A 25,123-nucleotide genomic window follows, 5' to 3' on the forward strand; every position below is an offset into this window, starting at 1 on the left:
CACAAATATCCTGGGGGGGAGATTTGTTAGTGCTCTTTGGGGGGGTTTAAACTAATGCAGCAGGGTCATGGGAACCTGGATTGTAGTTTTAGGGTAAGGGAGAATGAGAGTACAGAGGTCAGGAGCTCAGATTTGACGTCGCAGGAGGGGGCCAGTGTTCAGGTAGGTGGTTTGAAGTGTGTCTACTTCAATGCCAGGAGTATACGAAATAAGGTAGGGGAACTGGCAGCATGGGTTGGTACCTGGGACTTCGATGTTGTGGCCATTTCGGAGACATGGATAGAGCAGGGACAGGAATGGATGTTGCAGGTTCCGGGGTTTAGGTGTTTTAGTAAGCTCAGAGAAGGAGGCAAAAGAGGGGGAGGTGTGGCGCTGCTAGTCAAGAGCAGTATTACGGTGGCGGAGAGGATGCTAGATGGGGACTCATCTTCTGAGGTAGTATGGGCTGAGGTTAGAAACATGAAAGGAGAGGTCACACTGTTGGGAGTCTTCTATAGGCCTCCAAATAGTTCTAGGGATGTAGAGGAAAGGATGGCGAGGATGATCCTGGATAAGAGCGAAAGTAACAGGGTAGTTATTATGGGAGACTTTAACTTTCCAAATATTGACTGGAAAAGATATAGTTCAAGTACATTAGATGGGTCGTTTTTTGTACAGTGTGTGCAGGAGGGTTTCCTGACACAGTTTGTTGACAGGCCAACAAGAGGCGAGGCCACATTGGATTTGGTTTTGGGTAATGAACCAGGCCAGGTGTTGGATTTGAAGGTAGGTGAGCACTTTGGGGACAGTGACCACAATTCGGTGACGTTTACGTTAAGGATGGAAAGGGATAAGTATACACCGCAGGGCAAGAGTTATAGCTGGGGGAAGGGAAATTATGATGCCATTAGACGCGACTTGGGGGGGATAAGGTGGAGAAGTAGGCTGCAAGTGTTGGACACACTGGATAAGTGGAGCTTGTTCAAGGATCAGCTACTGCGTGTTCTTGATAAGTATGTACCGGTCAGGCAGGGAGGAAGGTGCCGAGCGAGGGAACCGTGGTTTACCAAAGAAGTGGAATCTCTTGTTAAGAGGAAGAAGGAGGCCTATGTGAAGATGAGGTGTGAAGTTTCAGTTGGGGCGATGGATAGTTACAAGGTAGTGAGGAAGGATCTAAAGAGAGAGCTAAGACGAGCAAGGAGGGGACATGAGAAGTATTTGGCAGGAAGGATCAAGGAAAACCCAAAAGCTTTCTATAGGTATGTCAGGAATAAGCGAATGACTAGGGAAAGAGTAGGACCAGTCAAGGACAGGGATGGGAAGTTGTGTGTAGAGTCTGAAGGGATAGGCGAGATACTAAATGAATATTTTTCGTCAGTATTCACTCAGGAAAAAGATAATGTTGTGGAGGAGAATGCTGAGCTCCAGGTAAATAGATTAGATGGCATTGAGGTACGTAGGGAAGAGGTGTTGGCAATTCTGGACAGGCTGAAAATAGATAAGTCCCCGGAACCTGATGGGATTTATCCTAGGATTCTCTGGGAGGCCAGGGAAGAGATTGCTGGACCATTGGCTTTGATTTTTATGTCATCATTGGATACAGGAATAGTGCCAGAGGACTGGAGGATAGCAAATGTGGTCCCTTTGTTCAAAAAGGGGAGCAGAGACAACCCCGGCAACTATAGACCGGTGAGCCTCACGTCTGTAGTGGGTAAAGTCTTGGAGGGGATTATAAGAGACAAGATTTATAATCATCTAGATAGGAATAATATGATCAGGGATAGTCAGCATGGCTTTGTGAAGGGTAGGTCATGCCTCAGAAACCTTATCGAGTTCTTTGAGAAGGTGACTGAACAGGTAGACGAGGGTAGAGCAGTTGATGTGGTGTATATGGATTTCAGCAAAGCGTTTGATAAGGTTCCCCACGGTAGGCTATTGCAGAAAATACGGAGGCTGGGGATTGAGGGTGATTTAGAGATGTGGATCAGAAATTGGCTAGCTGAAAGAAGACAGAGGGTGGTGGTTGATGGGAAATGTTCAGAATGGAGTTCTGTCACAAGTGGAGTACCACAAGGATCTGTTCTGGGGCCGTTGCTGTTTGTCATTTTTATCAATGACCTAGAGGAAGGCGCAGAATGGTGGGTGAGTAAATTTGCAGACGATACTAAAGTCGGTGGTGTTGTCGATAGTGTGGAAGGAAGTAGCAGGTTACAGAGGGATATAGATAAGCTGCAGTGCTGGGCTGAGAGGTGGCAAATGGAGTTTAATGTAGAGAAGTGTGAGGTGATTCACTTTGGAAGGAAAAACAGGAATGTGGAATATTTGGCTAATGGAAAAGTTCTTGGAAGTGTGGATGAGCAGAGGGATCTAGGTGTCCATGTACATAGATCCCTGAAAGTTGCCACCCAGGTTGATAGGGTGGTGAAGAAGGCCTATGGAGTGTTGGCCTTTATTGGTAGAGGGATTGAGTTCCGGAGTCAGGAGGTCATGTTGCAGCTGTACAGAACTCTGGTACGGCCGCATTTGGAGTATTGCGTACAGTTCTGGTCACCGCATTATAGGAAGGACGTGGAGGCTTTGGAACGGGTGCAGAGGAGATTTACCAGGATGTTGCCTGGTATGGAGGGAAAATCTTATGAGGAAAGGCTGATGGACATGAGGTTGTTTTCGTTAGAGAGAAGAAGGTTAAGAGGAGACTTAATAGAGGCATACAAAATGATCAGAGGGTTAGATAGGGTGGACAGTGAGAGCCTTCTCCCGCGGATGGAAATGACTAGCACGAGGGGACATAGCCTTAAACTGAGGGGTAATAGATATAGGACAGAGGTCAGGGGTAGGTTCTTTACGCAACGAGTAGTGAGGCCGTGGAATGCCCTACCTGCTACAGTTGTGAACTCGCCAACATTGAGGGCATTTAAAAGTTTATTGGATAAACATATGAATGATAATGGTATAGTGTAGGTTAGATGGCTTTTGTTTCGGTGCAACATCGTGGGCCGAAGGGCCTGTACTGCGCTGTATTGTTCTATGTTCTAAGGTAATTAAGAAGACTTATGACATGCTTGCCTTCATCAGCCGGGGCATTGAGTACTGGAGTTGGGATATTATGTTGCAGCTATACAAACCTTAATTAGGCCGCATTTGAAGTATTGTGTGCAGTTCTGGTCACCACATTATCAGAAGGATCAAATGGCCTAATGGCTAGATAGCCAAGTTCCATCCGCATGCGTACAGCCTCAACCGGGACCTTCGATTCATGTCGCATTACATTCACCCCCACCATCTGGCCTGTGCTTTCAAAATCCTACCAACTGTCCTTAAGACAATTCACACCTCTTTAACCTGTGATTATCCCTCTCTTCAGTCGCTCCATCTGGACCTTTAAAGACTTAATTACCGGCAAAGACTCGCACTCAAAGTATCTTCTTGTATCGTTGACTTTGTCTATATAATATGTGTTTCATTCGCCTGAGAAAGGAGCTGCGCTTCGAAAGCTAGTGATTCGAAACAACCCTGTTGGACTTTAACCTGATGTTGTAAGACTTCTTACTGTGCCCACCCCTGTCCAACACCGGCATCTCCACATCATTTCTCATCACAGCACTGATCCATTTTCTCACCACCTGGGCTGGGCCATCTTCTCCCTTTCTGTCCAGTTTATCTTTCCGAAATACTGCTATGAGGAGAGATTGAATAAACTGGGATTGAAGAAGGAGGCCGAGGGGACGACCTGATAAAAGTTAATAAAATTTAAGGGGTATAGATAGGGTGAACAGTTGGAGGTTTTTTCCAGGGCAGAAATTACAATTATAAGGGGGCACAGGTTCAAGGTGAGGGGGGAAAGGTTCAGTGGAGACATGCGGGGGAAGGTTTTTACACAGAGGGTTGTGGTGACCTGGAATGCACTGCCAAGTGAAGTGGTTGAGGCAGATATGTTTAAGCAACCTTTAAGGCTTATCTGGATAGACACATGAACAGAAGGATACAGTTGGTTTGGATAGGATACGTGATCGGCGCAGACTTGATGGGCCAAAGGTCCTGTTCCTGTGCTGTATTATTCTTTGTTCTTTGCACTGCATACCTATGGATATTCAACTCCCAGACCTGATCTCCCTGTAACCATAGAACATAGAACATTACAGTGCAGTACAGGCCCTTCGGCCCTTGATGTTGCGCCGACCTGTGAAACCACTCTAAAGCCCATCTACACTATTCCCTAATCGTCCATATGTCTATCCAATGACCATTTGAATACCCTTAGTGTTGGCGAGTCCAGTACTGTTGCAGGCAGGGCATTCCACACCCTTACTACTCTGAGTAAAAAACCTACCTCTGACATCTGTCTTATATCTATCTCCCCTCAATTTAAAGGTATATCCCCTCGTGCTCGACATCACCATCCGAGGAAAAAGGCTCTCACTGTCCACCCTATCCAATCCTCTGATCATCTTGTATGCCTCAATTAAGTCACCTCTTAACCTTCTTCTCTCTAATGAAAACAGCCTCAAGTCCCTCAGCCTTTCCTCATAAGATCTTCCCTCCATACCAGGCAACATTCTGGTAAATCTCCTCTGCACCCTTTCCAATGCTTCCACATCCTTCCTATAATGCGGCGACCAGAATTGCACGCAATACTCCAAATGCAGCCTCACCAGAGTTTTGTACAGCTGCAACATGACCTCATGGCTCCGAAACTCAATCCCTCTACCAATAAAAGTTAACACACCGTACGCCTTCTTAACAACCCTCTCAACCTGAGTGGCAACTTTCAGGGATCTATGTACATGGACACCGAGATCTCTCTGCTCATCCACACTGCCAAGAATCTTACCATTAGCCCAGTACTCTGTCTTCCTGTTATTCCTTCCAAAATGAATCACCCCTCACTTTTCTGCATTCAACTCCATTTGCCACCTCTCAGCCCAGTGCTGCAGCCTATCTATGTCCCTCTGTAACTTGTAACATCCTTCCGCACTGTCCACAACTCCACCGACTTTAGTGTCATCTGCAAATTTACTCACCCATCCTTCTACGCCCTCCTCCAGGTCATTTATAAAAATGACAAACAGCAGTGGCCCCAAAACAGATCCTTGTGGTACACCACTAGTAACTGGACTCCAGTCTGAACACTTCCCATCAACCACCACCCTTTGTCTTCTTCCAGCTAGCCAATTTCTGATCCAAACAGCGAAATCTCCCTGAATCCCATGCTTCCGTATTTTCTGCAGTAGCCTACCGTGGGGAACCTTATCAAACGCTTTACTGAAATCCATATACACCACATCAACTGCTTTACCCTTATCCACCTGTTTAGTCACCTTCTCAAAGAACTCAATAAGGTTTGTGAGGCACGACCTACCCTTCACAAAACCGTGTTGACTATGTCTAATCAAATTATTCCTTTCCAGATGATTATACACCCTATCTCTTATAAACCTTTCCAAGATTTTGCCCACAACAGAAGTAAGGCTCACTGATCTATAGTTACCGGGGTTGTCTCTAGTCCCCTTCTTGAACAAGGGGACAACATTTGCTATCCTCCAGCCTTCTGGCACTATTCCTGTTGACAAAGATGACGGAAAGATCAACGCCAAAGGCTCAGCAATCTCGTCCCTACCTTCCCAGAGAATCCTAGGATAAATCCCAACCGGCCCAGGGGACTTATCTATTTTCACCCTTTCCAGAATTGTTAACACCTCCTCCTTATGAACCTCAAGCCCTTGTAGTCTAGTAGCCTGAATCTCGGTATTCTCCTCGACAACATTGTCTTTTTCCTGTGTGAATACTGACGAAAAATATTCATTTCGCACCTCTCCTATGTCCTCGCCACAAATCATACCGTTTTGTTTCTATTTGCGGCGCTGACTCATTAAGTTTGTACCGAAAGCTTTTAAATTTGTTCCATTGTTAAATTTCTCATCTCTTCTATAATTCCTTGGTGCATAAGGACATTCACCCGTTCTGTCCCTTCTGGTAACCATCTGCCACATTGTTAACCTGCATTCTTAAAGGATCCTTTAATTTGGGTTTTCTAATTTTCCTTACAACTGAACCCTCCCCGGCAACTGAACCCCAATAACTTTAAAGCCCCATTTGATCTATTTCGGCTACCACATTCACGAGTACCTGGTCCAGCAGTGCCTCCTCTCCCGTTGGAGAGGCACTCTTTCCCATGGTGGAGGGGTCAGTCACCAGGGGGCATAGATTTAAGGTCCATGGGGCAAAGTTTTAGAGGAGATGTGCGAGGCAGATTTTTTACGCAGAGGGTGGTGAATGCTCGGAACGTGTTGCCAGGCGAAGTTGTGGAAGCAGATACATTAACGGCGTTCAAAAGGCAAGTTGACAAACATATGGATAGGATGGATATAGAAGGATACTGCACAAGGAAGTGCTCAGGGTTTAGGCAAAGGTTGGTATCATTGCCGGGACAGGCTCGGAGGGCCGAAGGGCCTGTTCTTGTGCTGTATTCTTTGTTCTGGACTGGAAATATGCTGCTATCGAAAATTCTCCTAAACAGATTCTGGGAACTCTTACTCTCTCTGTCCTTCATACTACTCCAGTCTAGATTTGGGTAATCTATGTTACTCGGTAATTTTTGATTCCCTGTCTATTTTACTGCAAATTCCTCTACATCTTCCCACGGTAGCACAGTAGTGGTACTGTTGCTTCACAGCGCCAGGGTCCTGGGTTTGATTCCGGGCTTGGGTCACTGTCTGTTTGGTGTCTGCGAGTTCTCCCCGTGTCTGCATGGGTTTCCTCCGGTTGCTCCAGTTTCCTCCCACAAGTCCCGAAAGACGTGCTGTTGGGGAATTTGGACATTCTGAATTCTCCCTCTGTGTACCCGAACAGGCGCCGGAATGTGGCGCCTAGGATATTTTCACAGTAACTTCATTGCAGTGTTAATGTAACCCTACTTGTAACAATACAGATTATTATAGTTGATGGCCCATAGACTACAGCAAGCAATGTAATCGCACTTTTTTTTGTGTCTTAACTCCAGCCAATTAGATTTTGTCCTTGATCCCTCTTTTCTCCAGCACTGGAGTGCTCTCTTTAATCAATATCGCCACCCTTCCCCCTTTTTTGTCTTTTCTGAATACCTTGTACCCAGCAATATTTAAAACCCAGTTTTGCCCTCCTTTGAAAGAGGTCATTGATATCTGCTTCTGTACCTCTTCAGTCATATTTACCAAACTCTGTGCATTAAATACATACACAGTAACGTTGATTTAGGCCTTATTACATTCTCCCTTACTCTGGCCCAACTTGTAACTTACTAATTCCTATTCTAATGCTATCTAATTATTCACATTATTGCTAGACAACTTCAGAGTCAACCATGTTGGTGTGGGACTTCAGTCACATTGTTCCTCATTCTCGAAACAACATCAATATGAACAAGTTGCAATTTAAAAATAAGTTGAATTCTCAGTGTTCTTAATGCTTGATACAATGATTATTTGAAAACCATTTTGCAAGGCAAAGTTTTACTTGCCAGTAAACCTACATCACAGTGGCTGTTTGCATTGGCTTTCTAAGCTGGACATAATGTACTTTCTGAAAAAAATGCTTAGCAAATGCTTGCAGGTATAATTCTTTCTTCGGAATCTTTTAATGTCCTGTGGCATGATAGATCAAATGTAATCTTTGGATAAAGAGGGTTGGGATATTTGGACCAGGGTTATAATAAAGCAGTTCAATGCAATATAAGGTGTCAAATTGAGGTACTTTTGGGCTCCCAATAAGCAATGTTGGAATTACAGCTTCACAAATTGCATAGCTTCAATGTGGATACAGTGTAAGCTTTCCAGCCCAGAATGCTTGGGACCAAGGAATTTTTTGGATAATAGAATGTTAGAATGGCTATGGTGCACGATCAATGACCACTAAAGCGAGGTTGTAGTCCAACTGAAGGCTTTAATAAGCTAGATGTTTCCCCCAGCAGCTCAGGTACAGAATGAGGGCTGCTGGGGGCGGCACGGGTTCTTATACCCCACCTATCAGGGCGGAGCTATCATACACTCTAACCAATGGAAAGCATATAGTTTCCACCAATGGTGCTTTAGCCTATCAGGTACCGTAATACCTATAATACCACAGGCTAGAATAGAACCACAAGTGTGAACTGGGTTTAATATGTGCCCGAGACAGAAAATATGCCAAATCTAGTTTTAAGACATAAAAAGCACGATTTCAAATCTGTTCATTTGAAAATATGGACTAGTCATGCATCAGTTAAGCAATACACTCATTTAAAAATAGTAATTTAGTCATAGAGAATTGAGTATTGCTGAAAAAAGACACATGCTTTCAAAGTTTTTAATCTTGAACTCGTCAGGACAGACAAGAATGTCAAGTTTCAAAGGGAACAACAATTTATACTGCATTGGCAGCACGGTAGCATAGTGGTTAGCACTATAGCTTCACAGCGCCAGGGTCCCAGGTTTGATTCCCGCTTGGGTCGCTGTCTGTGCGGAGTCTGCACGTTCTCCCCGTGTGTACGTGGATTTCCTCCAGGTGCTCCGGTTTTCCCCCACAGTCGAAAGATGTGCATGTTGGGTGGATTGGCCATGCCAAATTGCCCTTGGGTTAGATGGGGTTGCAGGGTTACAGGGAGAGGGTGGAGGTTAAGTAGGGTGCTCTTTCCAATAACTGGTGCAGACTCGATGGGCCGAATGGCCTCCTTCTGCACTGTAAATTTAATGAAATTCTATTATATGAGGAGGGGGTGCTGTCTCAAGCATACGATCCCGGTCCAGACCCCAACAGTGGCTAGGGTACGGGAGAGAAACACCAATATTTTATTTTAATTTTACAAGACTGTGAGGAAAGGATACCTCACTCCAGGAGTGATTTCTCACAAAATAGAGACATGGTATATTAAAACAAACTTTATTACGAACACAGTATTAAAATATCTTTAATATCACACAAGCAAATAGCTTATGATTACCCTTTAAAGAATGCTAATCAATATAGTGACAGAATAACCCTTAACTGCTATCTTTATTTCCATTCAAACAAAAGAACCTTCTCTGAACCCAATCCACTTATAAATGCAGTTCGCACTCAGGCATACTTTCTGTATAGAGGTGCATTTGAGTCTGCCTGAAAAGATAGACCAGAACCCTGTCAGAACAAAGCAGAATCTCTGGCTGGATTTCTTCAGAAACTTCTCAGCTTGCCTTCCAGCCAAACATTAACTCTGAACCTCAACACCTGACTGCCTCAACACTTGGCTCCTCCCATTAACCACATCATTCACTAAACAGAACACAATGTCTCTAACTATTCCACACTGAAGCCTCAATATGAATAAAAATTTATTAGCCAAAATTTTGGCAATGCTTATTTGCACCTCTGGCTCCAGAAAGCCTAGCTGTCTTGCAAACCAGGATTTTTAAAACCACTGCAGCAGTCATACACACACTAACCCAGGCTTCTAACGCTTACTGCACCAAATACACCTAATACAATATTCCTACATTCATCACAACGCACACACGCACAATCAGTCCTTCACATGCACACGGCAATCAACTGCTCACCCACCAAAACACACATTAATCGGTCACTACTCCTACCCTCACTTTGGTCTAGTTGCCAGTGTATGTGGAGCAAAGTTGTTAGCCTGGATAAGGAGCCTGTGCACTGGATGGACAGGAGCAGAAACTCAACAAACTTTGAAGCCACCACTCATCTTCCCCATGTAGCAGTATTACTATGTAATTGGATGATAATGGCATAGTGTAGGTTAGATGGCTTTTGTTTCGGTGCAACATCGAGGGCCGAAGGGCCTGTACTGCGCTGTATTGTTCTATGTTCTATGTTCTAATTATCTGATGTCATTATCCAAATTATTCATTTAACAAATTACTTAAGCAGAAACCTATTTGGACAAATTTTCTTTACTTGTCCAATAGTAGCAGAAGTGGCAATTAGTTAACAACTTTGGGTTTCGCAAACCAAGGTAAAATCATTCTGCCCTTTCTCTTTGAGCTTTGCAGAGGGAAATTCCTTTGCGTCGCTTGCTGTATGGGAAATGATGACCCCAAAACAGCTGAGAATATTTTTTTATTGTATTAACATTGTGAATGCAATAAATGCACTAAGTTTAAAAAGGGGAAATAAATATGGCTGTAACACAACTTCCTGTCCTCACAGGAAGTGATCTGAAGGAACTTCCTGGGTGCAACCCTGAAGAAGAAAGGCAAAATAGTGTCACCCAAGCTTCCAAAAACTCAGGTGAGCTTCATGGAATTGCCAACACCAGCAATTTTGCCTAGAAATATCTATCAAATAACAAAATAAAATGCAAAATGAATTCATTTGCCTTCAGTTCATAATCAAGAGAATTGAAAATTATTCAATATGTGCATGTCAAATGGATTTGAAGTTGGTTCAGGCTAAGTAGGTTACATAAGTAAATGTGCAGCATTTAATTACAGACCAATTTCCAAAAACATTTTGTAAAAGGCCATAAAATAAATTTATTTATGATCGCATGAGAAGTCTGACTCGGTAAAATGTATTTACCAGTTTATTGGACAATTCAATTTCCAATGTCATGGTCATATATAGAATTAGGTAGATCATGTAGCATGGTCTGAACATGTTGGTACTTATGTTCCAATCCAGGCAACTCCTTTTCTTCTTCACATAACTTATCAGCATAGCTCTTTATTTTCTTCTCCCTCAAGTGCTTCCCCTGAAAATGCATATTTTCCATTTATTTGGTTCCATTCTTATCTATTTAATTATGGCTAGAGCATGCAATGGCTTCTTGTCCCACTTCTGCACAGCTTCCTCTGGTGTCCCTCAGGATCTGACCTTGGTCTCTATATTCTGACTCTGGGCAACATCATCCAAAATCGCAACGCCTTTCCACATTATGCTGCAGAACCTGATGTACAAGAGGCGAGGCCACATTGGATTTGGTTTTGGGTAATGAACCAGGCCAGGTGTTGGATTTGGAGGTAGGAAAGCACTTTGGGGACAGTGACCACAATTCGGTGACGTTTACGTTAGTGATGGAAAGGGATAAGTATACACCACAGGGCAAGAGTTATAGCTGGGGGAAGGGCAATTATGATGCCATTAGACGTGACTTGGGGGGGGATAGGTTGGAGAAGTAGGCTGCAAGTGTTGGGCACGCTGGATAAGTGGAGCTTGTTCAAGGAACAGCTACTGCGTGTTCTTGATAAGTACGTACAGGTCAGGCAGGGAGGAAGGCATAGAGCGAGGGAACCGTGGTTTACCAAAGAAGTGGAATCTCTTGTTGAGAGGAAGAAGGAGGCCTATGTGAAGATGAGGTGTGAAGTTTCAGTTGGGGCGATGGATAGTTACAAGGTAGCGAGGAAGGATCTAAAGAGAGAGCTAAGACGAGCAAGGAGGGGACATGAGAAGTATTTGGCAGGTAGGATCAAGGAAAACCCAAAAGCTTTCTATAGGTATGTCAGGAATAAGCGAATGACTAGGGTAAGAGTAGGGCCAGTCAAGGACAGGGATGGGAAGTTGTGTGTGGAGTCTGAAGAGATAGGCGAGATACTAAATGAATATTTTTCGTCAGTATTCACTCAGGAAAAAGATAATGTTGTGGAGGAGAATGCTGAGACCCAGGCTATTAGAATAGATGGCATTGAGGTACGTAGGGAAGAGGTGTTGACAATTCTGGACAGGCTGAAAATAGATAAGTCCCCGGGGCCTGATGGGATTTATCCTAGGATTCTCTGGGAGGCCAGGGAAGAGATTGCTGGACCTTTGGCTTTGATTTTTATGTCATCATTGGCTACAGGAATAGTGACAGAGGACTGGAGGATAGCAAATGTGGTCCCTTTGTTCAAAAAGGGGAGTAGAGACAACCCCGGCAACTATAGACGGTGAGCCTCACGTCTGTAGTGGGTAAAGCCTTGGAGGGGATTATAAGAGACAAGATTTATAATCATCTAGATAGGCATAATATGATCAGGGATAGTCAGCATGGCTTTGTGAAGGGTAGGTCATGCCTCACAAACCTTATCGAGTTCTTTGAGAAGGTGACTGAACAGGTAGACGAGGGTAGAGCAGTTGATGTGGTGTATATGGATTTCAGTAAAGCGTTTGATAAGGTTCCCCACGGTAGGCTATTGCAGAAGATACGGAGGCTGGGGATTGAGGGTGATTTAGAGATGTGGATCAGAAATTGGCTAGCTGAAAGAAGACAGAGGGTGGTGGTTGATGGGAAATGTTCAGAATGGAGTTCAGTTACAAGTGGCGTACCACAAGGATCTGTTCTGGGGCCGTTGCTGTTTGTCATTTTTATTAATGACCTAGAGGAGGGCGCAGAAGGGTGGGTGAGTAAATTTGCAGACGACACTAAAGTCGGTGGTGTTGTCGACAGTGTGGAAGGATGTAGCAGGTTACAGAGGGACATAGATAAGCTGCAGAGCTGGGCTGAGAGGTGGCAAATGGAGTTTAATGTAGAGAAGTGTGAGGTGATTCACTTTGGAAGGAATAACAGGAACGCGGAATATTTGGCTAATGGTAAAGTTCTTGGAAGTGTGGATGAGCAGAGGGATCTAGGTGTCCATGTACATAGATCCCTGAAAGTTGCCACCCAGATTGATAGGGTTGTGAAGAAGGCCTATGGAGTGTTGGCCTTTATTGGTAGAGGGATTGAGTTCCGGAGTCATGAGGTCATGTTGCAGCTGTACAAACCTCTGGTACGGCCGCATTTGGAGTATTGCGTACAGTTCTGGTCACCGCATTGTAGGAAGGACGTGGAGGCTTTGGAGCGGGTGCAGAGGAGATTTACCAGGATGTTGCCTGGTATGGAGGGAAAATCTTAGGAGGAAAGGCTGATGGACTTGAGGTTGTTTTCGTTGAAGAGAAGAAGGTTAAGAGGAGACTTAATAGAGGCATACAGAATGATCAGGGGGTTGGATAGGGTGGACAGTGAGAGCCTTCTCCCGCGGATGGAAATGGCTGGCACGAGGGGACATAGCTTTAAACTGAGGGGTAATAGATATAGGACAGAGGTCAGAGGTATGTTCTTTACGCAAAGAGTGGTGAGGCCGTGGAATGCCCTACCTGCAACAGTAGTGAACTCACCAACATTGAGGGCATTTAAAAGTTTATTGGATAAGCTTATGGATGATAATGGCATAGTGTAGGTTGGATGGCTTTTGTTTCGGTGCAACATCGTGGGCCGAAGGGCCTGTACTGCGCTGTATCGTTCTATGTACCTCAACCCCACCATTTTTAGCCCCTTGCACTGTCTCTAAATTGTTAGATTGCTTAACTGACATCCTGCACTAAATGAGCAGAAATGTCCTCCAATTAAATGATGGGAAGCCATTGTTTTTGGTCCCTGACTCTCTAGCTATCGATTCCATACCTCTTCCTGGTAATTGTCTGAGACTAAACCACACTGTTTACAACCTTGATGTCGTCTTTGACTCTGGGATGAGCTTCTGACTATGCCTTCACTGAGACCGCCTGTTTCTTTCTCTGTAATTTTGCCTCATACCTGCCCTCCTTCAGCTCATTTGTGCCTGTTACCTCTGGTCTTGATTATTCCAACACACTCCTGACTACACTGTCACATTATGCCCTCTGTAAATTTGAGGTCATTCAAAACTCTTATGTCCATGTCCTTACACACACAAAATCCTGTTAACCCATAATCGCTGTGCTCACTGATGTACACTAACTCCTTTTAAGTAATGTCTCGATTTTAAAACACTCCAAAATATTGACGCTCCTCTAATCCTGTCCTTTTGAGTACCCGGTTCCACCATTTGTGGCTGTCACTTCGGTTGCCTAGGGCCTAATCTGCAGAATTTCCTCCCTAAACCCCTCCATGCAAACATCTCATTTCCTCCTTAAAGACAATCTTTATTATCTATCCCTTTGACTTAAGATTTTTGTTATCTGCAAGTCGGTGTCATATTTGAAGTGCTATAGAACACCTTATGTGAAAGACAGTAAATGAATACAAGTTTTGGTGACAGTAAGTTTCACATTCCGACCACACTCAGCATAAAAAAATTGTTTCTGAATTCTTGATTTGATTTCTTGTTGATTATCTTATTTTGATAACAACATTTTTTTCATCTCCACACTCTTTGTCTATTTTAACAAAACCTTTCATAATTTTAAAGCCCTCTATTAGGTCTCAGCCCTCTCTTTCATAACCTATTCATTTTTCCTGATGGAACCTTGCAGTTCCGGCACCATCCTTTGAAATCTTTTTTGCCCACACCAGTGTCATAATATCCGTTTTATAATGCGACAACCAGAACTGCACACTGCATTCTTCAAAGAACAAGAACAGTACAGCACAGAAAGAGGCCCTTCGGCCCCCCAAGCCTGTACCAGTCATGATACCATTACTTTGCCAAAATCCTCAGCATTTCCTAGTGCTGTATCCCTCTATACTCATCCTATCCATGTATTTGTCGAGATGCCTTTTGAACACCGTTAATGTATCTGCTTCCACAACCTCCCCCGGCAGGGCATTCCAGGCACTCATCACCAAAGGTTTTGTAAAAATAAAAAACCTGCCTCGCACATCTCCTCTAAACTTTGCCCAATGGACCTTAAACCTATGGCCCCTGGTTACTGACCTCTCCACTCTGGGAAAGAGTGCCTGCCCATCCACTCCATGCCTCTCATAACCTTGTCGACCTCTATTAGGTCACTTCCATCTTTCTAATGAAACCATTCCGAGTCTATTCGGCCTCTCCGCATAGCTAACACCCTCCAGACCAGTAAATACCCCGGTGAACCTCCTCTGCTCCCTCTCGAAAGCCTCCACATCCTTCTGGTAGTGTGGCGATCTATCACTTTTCCAAGTGTGGCATTACCAAGGTTCTATACAACTGTAGCATGATTGCCAATTTTTATATTCTATACCCTGCCCAATGAAGGCAAGCACTCCGTATGCTTTCTTGACTACCTTGTCCACTTGTGTTGCCACTTTCAAAGATCTGTGGACCTGCATACCCAGATCTCTCTGACTTTCTATACTCCTATATTCCTATATTGCCATTTATGAACTTACTAATCAGACCAACTACATTTTCCTCTAAATAGTTTATGTACACAGCAGAGGCCCCAGCACTGATCCCTGTGGAACACAGCTAGTCACAACCTTCCATTCAGAAAAACACCCTTCTACTGCTACCCTTTACCTTCTGTGACCGAGCCACTTCTGTATTCATCTTGCCACCTCACCTCTGATCCCGTTTGACTTCACCTTTTGTACCAGTCTACCATGAGGCATTTTGTCAAAGGCTTTACTGAAGTCCAGGTAAACAACATCCACTGTCCCCCACCCCCCATCAATCATCTTTTATCGCCGCCTCAAAAAACTCTATCAAGTTAGTGAGGCAGGACCTCCCCTTCACAAAACTATGCTGTCGATCGCTAATGAGGCGATTTGTTTCCAAATGGGTATAAATCCTGTCCCTGAGAATTCTCTCCAATAATTTGCCCACTACCGACGTGAGGCTCACCGGCCTATAGTTTACAGGATTATCCCTGCTACCCTTCTTAAAGAGTGGTACCACATTAGCTATTCTCCAGTGCTCCGGGACCTCTCTTGTAGCCAATGAGAATACAAAGATGTCAGTCAAGGCCCTACAACTTTTCTCCTTTGCTCTCCTCAGTATTCTGGGGTAAATCCTCCGGCCCAGGAGACTTGTCTACCTTAATGTCTTTAAAAACAACCAATACCTCCTTTTCAATGTCGACATGACCCAGACTATCCACACGCCCTACCCACGAATCATCTTCCACAAAGTCCTTTTCTTTGGTGAACATCGGTCATTTCCTCTGGCTCAACACATAGATTCCCCCCACTGTCTTTAAGTGGTCCAATACTTTCCCTGGCCACCTTGTTGCTTTTTACATATGAATAAAAAGGTTTGAGAGTCACCTTAATCCTACCTGCCAAGGACTTTTCATGACCTCCTCCTTGCCCCCCCTAATTTCCTGCTTAAGTACTTGTTTATACTCCTCAAGGGTTTTGACTGTCCCCACTTTTCGAGACTGCGCAAAAGCCCCCTTTTGTCATTCACAATATCCCTCGTTATCCAAGGCTCCCTAAATTTCCCATACTTATCCTTCATTCTCTCAGGAACGTGACTTTCCTGAATCCTAATCAACTGTCACTTGACTCCCACATGACCGATGTTGGTTTACCCTCCAACAGCCGCACCCAAATCCAAATTCTTCAATTCCTCTCTAATGTTATCGTAATTTGTGTTTCCCCAGTTTAGCACCTCCCATCATCCCTATCCTAAAGTACCCTAAAACGTAAGGAATTGTGGTCACTACTCCCAAAATTTGGCAGGGGATGGGAAACTGACTTGTAGTCCAGGAGATAGCGTTGCTAGAGGTCAGGAAGTTGAGGGTAGTGCAGTACTGAGGAAGGTACCATGGTCACAAGAGTGGACCTGCAGGCATGAAGGTGGTTTGAAGTGTGTCTACTTCAATGCGAGGAGCATCAGGAATAAGGTTGGTGAGCTTGAAGCATGGATTGGTACCTGGGACTATGATGTTGTGGCCATTGCGAAGACGTGGATAGAACAGGGGCAGGAATGGTTGTTGGAGGTTCAGGGGTTTAGATGTTTCAGTAAGATTAGGGAAGGTGGTAAAAGAGGTGGAGGAGTAGCATTGTTAATCAAGTATAGTATAATTGCTGCAGAAAGGCAGTTTGAGGAGGATCTGTCTACTGAGGTAGTGTGGGCTGAAGCTAGGAATAGGAAAGGAGCGGTCACTTTGTTAGGTGTTTTCTATAGGCCCCCAAACAGTAACAGAGATGTGGAGGAAAAAATTGCATTGCAGATTTTGGAAAGGTGCGGTAGTCACAAGGTAGTTGTCATGGGTGACTTTAACTTTCCAAATATTGATTGGAACCACTATAATTCAAATAGTTTGGATGGGGCTTTTGTGTTCACAAAGGAAAGGGGCCATGTTGTTGAGGAGGATAGTGCAACGTAGGCTGGAGGAGGTAGATATTCGGAAGGAAGATGTGTTAGAAATTTTGAGAAGCCTAGCGATGGATTAGTCCCATGGGCCTGATGGGATATATCCTAAGATTCTTTGGGAGGCGATGGATGAGATTGCAGAGCCTTTGGCTTTGATCTTTATGTCCTCACTGTCTACAGGAATAGTGCCAGAAGACTGGAGAGAGGCAAATGTTGTCCCCTTGTTCAAGAAAGGAAATAGGTATAACCCTGGGAGTTATAGGCTGGTTAGTCTCACTTCGTTCATAGGAAAATTATTGGAAAGGGTTCTAAGGGATAGGATTTATTATAATTTGGAAAGATACAGCTTTTATCCAAGATAGTCAGCACGGATTTGTGAGGGGTAAGTCTTGCCTCACAAGTTTGATTGTATTCTTTGAGGAGGTAACTAAGTGTGTAGATGAAGGTAGAGCAGTTGATGTCGTATATATGGATTTTAGGAAGGCGTTTGATAAGGTTCCCCATGGTCGGCTCATGCAGAAAGTAAGGAGACAGCATGGAGGGAAATTTGGCCGATTGGATCAGTAACTGGCTATCACATAGAAGACAGAGGGTGATGGTAGATGGTAAATTTTCATCATGGAGCCCAGTCACCAGCGGTGTAGCCCAGTCACCAGCGGTGTAGCCCAGTCACCAGCGGTGTACCACAGGGATCAGTGCTGGGTCCTCTGATATTTGTGATTTTTATCAATGACGTGAATGATGGAGTTGAAGGTTAGGTTAGTAAATTTGCTGATGACACCAAGATTGGTGGAGTAGTGGACAGTGTGGAGGGTTGTTGTAGGCTGCAAAGAGACATTGATAGGATGCAGAGCTGGGCTGAAAAGTGGCAGATGGATTTTAACACTGATAAGTGTGAGGTGATTAATTTTGGTAGGACAAATTTAAATGCGTATTTCAGGGTTAACGGCAGGGTTCTGAAGAATGTGGAGGAGCAGAGAGATCTCGGAGTTCATGTCCATAGATCTCGGAAAGTTGCCACCCAAGTGGATAGAGCCGTGAAGAAAGCCTGTAGTGTGTCAGCATTTATTAACAGGGGGATTGAGTTTAAGAGCTGTGAGGTTATGCTGCAACTGTACAAGACCTTGGTTAGACCACATTTGGAGTATTGTGTGCAGTTCTGGTCACCCCATTGTAGGAAGGATGTGGAAGAATTGGAAAGGGTGCAAAGGAGATTTACCAGGATGCTGCCAGGATTGGAAGGGAGATCTTATGAGGAAAGGTTGAGGGTGCTAGGGCTTTTCTCATTGGAGCGAAGGAGGATGAGAGGTGACTTAATTAAGGTGTACAAGGTGATGAGAGGGATAGATAGAGTGGACGTTCAGCGACTTTTTCCTCGGGTGGATGTAGCTGTTACAAGGGGGCATAACTATAAAGTTCATGGTGGAAGATAGAGGAGGGATGTCAGAGGTAGGTTCTTTACTCAGAGAGTGGTTGGGGTGTGGAAAGCACTCCAAGCTATGGCAGTGGAGTCGGACACTTTAGGAACTTTCAAGCGGTTATTGAATAGGCATATGGTGTGCACTAGAATGATTGGGAGTAGGTTGATTTGATCTTAGTTTCAGACTAGTTTGGCACAACATTGTGGGCCGAAGGACCTATACTGTGCTGTACAGTTCTATGTTCCCCGACTGAAACCTGAACCACCTGTCTCGGCTCATAGCCCAATACCAGATCCAATACTGCCCCTTCCCTAGTTGGACTGTCTACATATTGCATCAAGAAGATTCCTGGATACACCTTACAAATCTGACCCCATCCAAGCCCAGAGCACTAAGTGAGTCCCAGTCAAGGGAAGTTAAAATCCCCTACCATAACAACCCTGTTTCTTTTGTACCTATCCAAAATCCCTCTACCTATCTGCCTCTGTATCTCTCTCTAGCAGTTGAGGGGTCTGTCAGAAACACCCAACATTATGATTGCTCCCTTCCTGTTCCTGAGCTGTAAATGCAAATTGCATCAATGTATGAGCCCTCCGATGTGTCCTCCCGCAGTACGGCAATAATATTCTCCTTAACCAGTAATACTACTTCACCACCCCTTTTACATCCCCCTCTATCTCTCCTGAAGCATCTATATCCTCCAACATTCAGCTGCCAATCCTGCCCTTCCTTTAACCACGTTTCTGTGATAGCCACAACATCATAGTTTCAAATACTAATTAGTGCTGTAAGTTCGTCTGCCTTACCTGCTCTCCTCTAGCGTTGAAACAAATATACTTCAGACCACTGCGTATGAGCAGACCTGGTGATGATGTTGTTCTCTTATTTTTGCTATCTATTTTCCCTTCACTTTTTACATCTTCTAAGCTAATGCGCTGGTTCCCACCCACCTGCCATACTGCACTTCAAATGTGCTCTAATCAAGGTTAACTCCGATTTTGCTTTTAATTCTACCTCTAACAATGGACTTTAATAATCTTTATTGTCACAAGTAGGCTTCCCTGGTGGTGTAGTGGTTAGGATTCGGCGCTCTCACCACGCGGCCCGGGTTCGATTCCCAGTTAGGGAAATAACATTATGGGCAGCACGGTAGCACAGCGCCAGGGATCCACGTTCGATTCCCCACTGGGTCACCGTCTCTGCAGAGTCTGCACTTTCTCCCCGAGTCTGCATGGATTTACACCGGATACTCCGGTTTCCTCCCACAGTCCAAAGATGTGCAGGTTAGGTGGATTGTCCATGCTATATTGTCCTTAGTGTCCAAAAAGGTTAGGCGAGGTTATTGGGTTACAGGGATAGGGTGGAAGTGAGGGCTTAAATGGGTCGGTGCAGACTCGATGGGCCGAGTGGCCTCCTACTGCACTGTATGTTCTATGTTCTAGGCATACATTAACACTGCAATGAAGGGCGGCATGCGGCGCAGTGGTTAGCACTGGGACTGCGGCGCAGAGGACCCGGGTTCGAATCTTGGCCCTGGGTCGCTGTCCCTGTGGAGTTTGCTCATTCTCCCCATGCCTGCGTGGGTTTCACCCCCCCCAACCCAAAAATGTGCAGGTTAGGTGGATTGGCCACGCTAAATTGCCCCTTAATCAGGAAAAAATAAAAAAAATTGGCTACTCTAAATTTATATTTAAAAAAAACACTGCAATGAAGTTCCTGTGAAAAGCCCCTAGTCGCCACATTCCGGTGCCTGTTCGGGTACACAAGAATTCAGAATGTCCAAATTACCTAACAGCACGTCTTTCGGGACTTGTGGGAGGAATCTGGAGTACCCGGAGGAAATCCACGCAGACACGGAGAACGTGCAGACTCAGCACAGACAGAGACTCAAGCTGGAAATTGATCTTGTGCTACTGTGCTGTCCTCGTGCATGGTTTGCTTTTATTATGGCCTTATGATCTGTGATGTAATCATTTGTGCTGTTAAATCCCTTTGCTCCTCCTCCATTTAGATTTTTATTTTCCAAGCAATATATCACCTTCGTTTGCTCACCAAATGTATTACCTAAGTTGAAGTACAATTGCCAATCATAGTCCATTCTGCAAGTTTATTGTAATTAGTCTTCCTTTCATATCTTCTATCTCCTCTAATTTTGTGTCATCTGCAAATTTAAATGTTTAACCCTGAAGCCTGGATTGTTCATATAAGTTGAACAACAGTGGTCCAGAAGCCAATCTTTGTGGAATCCTGCTGCCTGACTTCTGCTACTCCGAGCAGCTGTCCCTTTTCCATATTCACTGCTTTCTGTCTTGCCACCAACTAGCTATCCATTCAGCTACTCGTCCCTTACTCTGTATGCCCTGACCTCAGTCAGCAGGTTGTTAAGTGGTTATGCTATGCCTCTTGGAAGTCTAGATATCATGTGTAGGGAAAATGATAGAACCTGTTATCAAGGACATGTTCCCCTCTCCCGCCCACGTGCTAGTTCCCCACTCCCACCCGCGTGCTGGTTCCCCTCTCCCGCCCGCGTGCTGGTTCCCCTCTCCCGCCCGCGTGCTGGTTCCCCTCTCCCGCCCGCGTGCTGGTTCCCCTCTCCCGCCCGCGTGCTGGTTCCCCTCTCCCGCCCGCGTGCTGGTTCCCCTCTCCCGCCCGCGTGCTGGTTCCCCTCTCCCGCCCGCGTGCTGGTTCCCCTCTCCCGCCCGCGTGCTGGTTCCCCTCTCCCGCCCGCGTGCTGGTTCCCCTCTCCCGCCCGCGTGCTGGTTCCCCTCTCCCGCCCGCGTGCTGGTTCCCCTCTCCCGCCCGCGTGCTGGTTCCCCTCTCCCGCCCGCGTGCTGGTTCCCCTCTCCCGCCCGCGTGCTGGTTCCCCTCTCCCGCTCCCCCTCTCCCGCTCCCCCTCTCCCGCTCCCCCTCTCCCGCTCCCCCTCTCCCGCTCCCCCTCTCCCGCTCCCCCTCTCCCGCTCCCCCTCTCCCGCTCCCCCTCTCTCGCTCCCCCTCTCTCGCTCCCCCTCTCTCGCTCCCCCTCTCTCGCTCCCCCTCTCTCGCTCCCCCTCTCTCGCTCCCCCTCTCTCGCTCCCCCTCTCTCGCTCCCCCTCTCTCGCTCCCCCTCTCTCGCTCCCCCTCTCTCGCTCCCCCTCTCTCGCTCCCCCTCTCTCGCTCCCCCTCTCTCGCTCCCCCTCTCTCGCTCCCCCTCTCTCGCTCCCCCTCTCTCGCTCCCCCTCTCTCGCTCCCCCTCTCCCGCTCCCCCTCTCCCGCTCCCCCTCTCCCGCTCCCCCTCTCCCGCTCCCCCTCTCCCGCTCCCCCTCTCCCGCTCCCCCTCTCCCGCTCCCCCTCTCCCGCTCCCCCTCTCCCGCTCCCCCTCTCCCGCTCCCCCTCTCCCGCTCCCCCTCTCCCGCTCCCCCTCTCCCGCTCCCCCTCTCCCGCTCCCCCTCTCCCGCTCCCCCTCTCCCGCTCCCCCTCTCTCGCTCCTGCTCGCGCGCACTCCCCTGTCGCCTGCTTCCGCGTTCAAACGCGCATGCTCCCCCCGCATCCCTCACCCCGCTCGCTGGCTCCCTCACCCCGCTCGCTGGCTCCCTCACCCCGCTCGCTGGCTCCCTCACCCCGCTCGCTGGCTCCCTCACCCCGCTCGCTGGCTCCCTCACCCCGCTCGCTGGCTCCCTCACCCCGCTCGCTGGCTCCCTCACCCCGCTCGCTGGCTCCCCATCCCTCGTGCTCCCCCCTCTCGTGACCTTTAACAGAAACATCCTTCCTGCATCTACCCTTTCTAGTCCTGTTAGAATTTTATACGTTTCTATGAGATCCCCCCTCATTCTTCTGAGCTCCAGCGAATACAATCCTAACCGATTCAATTCAATCTTAATCTTTCACAATTAACTGAACACTAATAATTCTGTTGTTTAAGTTGGCTACCACTATTACTCTGATAATTTGAATTTTACCTATAAAACAAGACCAGTTCCTTTCCTTTTTTAATGTACTCCCATTTCCTATTTCTCTTGGCGCTCTCCTCCTTACACCTGTTGCTCTCTCGCTCTTCTCCCATTTATCTCTCTTGCTATAACTTCCTGTTTCATTAATCCTGTGGTTCAACACCCTGTGACTTTTGAATGCAACACTTAAGTTAATATAGTGTTGGTAACATGCTTTACTCTTTGTTTTCTCTGCAGGTTACCCAACACTACGGATAGAAAAAAATGACCTCAAAAGTGTTACACTAGCAGAGGCAAAGGCCAGGGTAAAGGACATTGCAATCTCCAGAGAGAGGATCACTTTCAAAGACGTTCTTCAGGAAGGTAAAAAACTTTGACTACAGTTGAGGTTTGCAGCAAAAAAAATGTATTCCTCCTTCCCCCTCCCCTTCTCTCCCAAAGTCTTTGATTGTCATGTACCTTTCCTATCCTGTCAGATGATAAGGTAATTAACCTGAATCATTAACTCAGTTTCTATCTTGTGATGCTGCTTGAACTGCTGAGTATTTCCAGCATTTTCTGTTATTTTTGGTACAATAGAAATGGAAAAGTATTTTTTTAAAAGCAAAACAATGTTTATTCTATGAACTCAAGCTCACCTTTTTAAAACATACAGTGAACATCTTAGCAACCATCAATTCAAATACAACTCCCAAAGAATACAACACTAAGTAATGCTGAATAACTTCCCAAACAACATCCAGAAGATAAAAGAAACACCTTTCAACAGAAACACATCAAGTTTACATTCACTACTGAAAACATTTATAATTCTGAATTCACCAAATGATCAAGAGATAGTCTTTTCATGGCAGAGAACAGCAGTACACCTGCTTTGTCTGACTTCAGCTCCAACACTGAAAACGAAACTAAAACACACCCTGCAGCAAACAGCCTAAAACTAAAGTAAAAAGCTGACACAGCCCAGCTCCACCCACTCTCTGACATCACTGCAGTAATAAACATCCATTTCTTAAAAGTACTCTCACTACAGATATTTATATACACACCCATTTATAAACATCCATTTCTTAAAGGTACTCTCACATGACAGTAGCTCAATCCATCACGCACACCAGCCTCCCATCCATTGACTCTATCTATAATTCCCGCTGCCTCGGAAAGGCAGCCAGCATAATTAATGACCCCACGCACCCTGGACATACTTTTTTCCACCTCCTTCCATCAGGAAAAAGATACCAAAGTTTGAGGTCACGTACCAACCGACTCAAGAACAGCTTCTTCTGTTGCTAACTTTTGGTTGGTTCAATTGACTCTGTTTTATAACCTTTGCTCTAGAGTCGCCAGGTATCTTTATGATACTGCCACAAGGTTCAAGTTCAAGTAATGATCATTAACTCAACACACCAATTAGTAAGATTCAAATCAAAACACATTTATTATACACAGTAAATCACTACTCATGCATAAACTCTACTTTCTAGGCTATTTCTAGCACTAAAAGGCCTATACTTCGCTTCGGAGTGGCCCACCAGGTCAGGGGAACAAATGGCCTTTTGTTCAGGTCCTGAGTCTGCAGGATTCAAAAGCTGGTATGGACTGGTAGCTAGGAGTGCCTATCTCGTAGCGAGCATTGACTTGAGACTTACTTGCTTGGCGGCAACAAGACAGGTCACTCTCACGGGTTGATTCAAGTTGCTGAGTGACCCTGCCAAAGAAGGACGATTTGAACTTGGGGGCTTTACTTTATAGTCCCCAGGGGCTTCCCGCCCTTCGGGGCGGACCCCATACCTGGTTCCAAGTGATTGTACTACTTTCCGATCACTTGGATCGATTTCTCCAATGCTGGAGCGGTTCCCTGATCGTTGGCCTTCCTTTGTCTTGGCTCCTGCTGGCACCGAGGAGTCTGGCTTGGCTTTATTCACCTTAGCTGTTGCGATTGTGCCCTGGAATCGCACATTACTATGTAGATGGCTGCTGCATTACTATGCAGATGGCTGCTGGTTTCAGTGCAGTCTGGTTCCTTACAGGTTCCAATACACATGATTTCTGTATTTGCTAGTCTTTGCCTGTGTTGGCTGAATTTCCCTTCAGCCTTTGCGGTTCTCCATTTTAAGTTGGGAAGTGGCCAACTCAGGTGGCTACACTTCCCTACTGCCATCAGACTTTTGAATGGACCTACCTCGTATTAAGTTGATCTTTTCTCTACACCTTGCTATAAATGTAACATATTCTGCAGTCTCTCCTTCCTTCCCTAGGTACGGTATGCATTGTTTGTACAGCATGCAAGAAACAATACTTTTCACTGTGTACTAATACATGTGATAATAATAAATCAAATCAAATATACAGAGTAATAAAGAAATAATTGAGTAGTGGATCTTCAGCCATTGTTTTGTTGTATGTTCTTTGCAGTCAGTTATTCTTGATGTATCATGTAGCTGCCACTTGATGGCGTTGTGGAGCTTTCTGCAAAAAAGAAAACCCAATCTATTTTTTACTTTATTAAAAGTGGTATGTCGACACTTATGCACAAACCACGGTTTTCATGTCATGTGTTATTGATGCAAAACAGCATTTGCACATATAATCTCCTGCCTGAAACTAAGAAACGCATAACAACCTGCCCTGCCTATTTCTTGACCAAACAATCTTACCACTTAGACTTTGGTCTTAAAGGAGTATACCTCCATCCTGGCAAAAAGCACATTGTCTATCCATTAATGTAACTTAGTGTGAGTAGCCCCATGCGACATCCAAGATACAAGAATAGCAAAATATGAAGTTAACCATTAAGGTAAGAAAAATCTTTTTTTTTTATAAC

At 45.5% G+C, this 25,123-nt stretch overlaps 1 protein-coding gene across 2 annotated transcripts in view; it reads left to right on the plus strand.

Annotated features, from left to right (window-relative positions):
* The window catches only part of ryk (receptor like tyrosine kinase), a 492,414-nt gene that overhangs the window by 188,914 nt on the left and 278,377 nt on the right, over window positions 1-25,123 (plus strand). Inside the window, exons 8-9 of one of the 2 annotated variants that reach the window (XM_072474976.1) lie at window positions 10,144-10,224; window positions 22,537-22,662. In XM_072474976.1, the coding sequence (XP_072331077.1) occupies window positions 10,144-10,224; window positions 22,537-22,662 (207 nt within the window). The remainder of the gene's footprint in view (window positions 1-10,143; window positions 10,225-22,536; window positions 22,663-25,123) is intronic. The other variant, XM_072474977.1, reaches the window with a different exon arrangement.

The sequence above is a fragment of the Scyliorhinus torazame genome, chromosome 14 (genome assembly GCF_047496885.1).
Source record: "Scyliorhinus torazame isolate Kashiwa2021f chromosome 14, sScyTor2.1, whole genome shotgun sequence".
Lineage (NCBI taxonomy): Eukaryota > Metazoa > Chordata > Chondrichthyes > Carcharhiniformes > Scyliorhinidae > Scyliorhinus > Scyliorhinus torazame.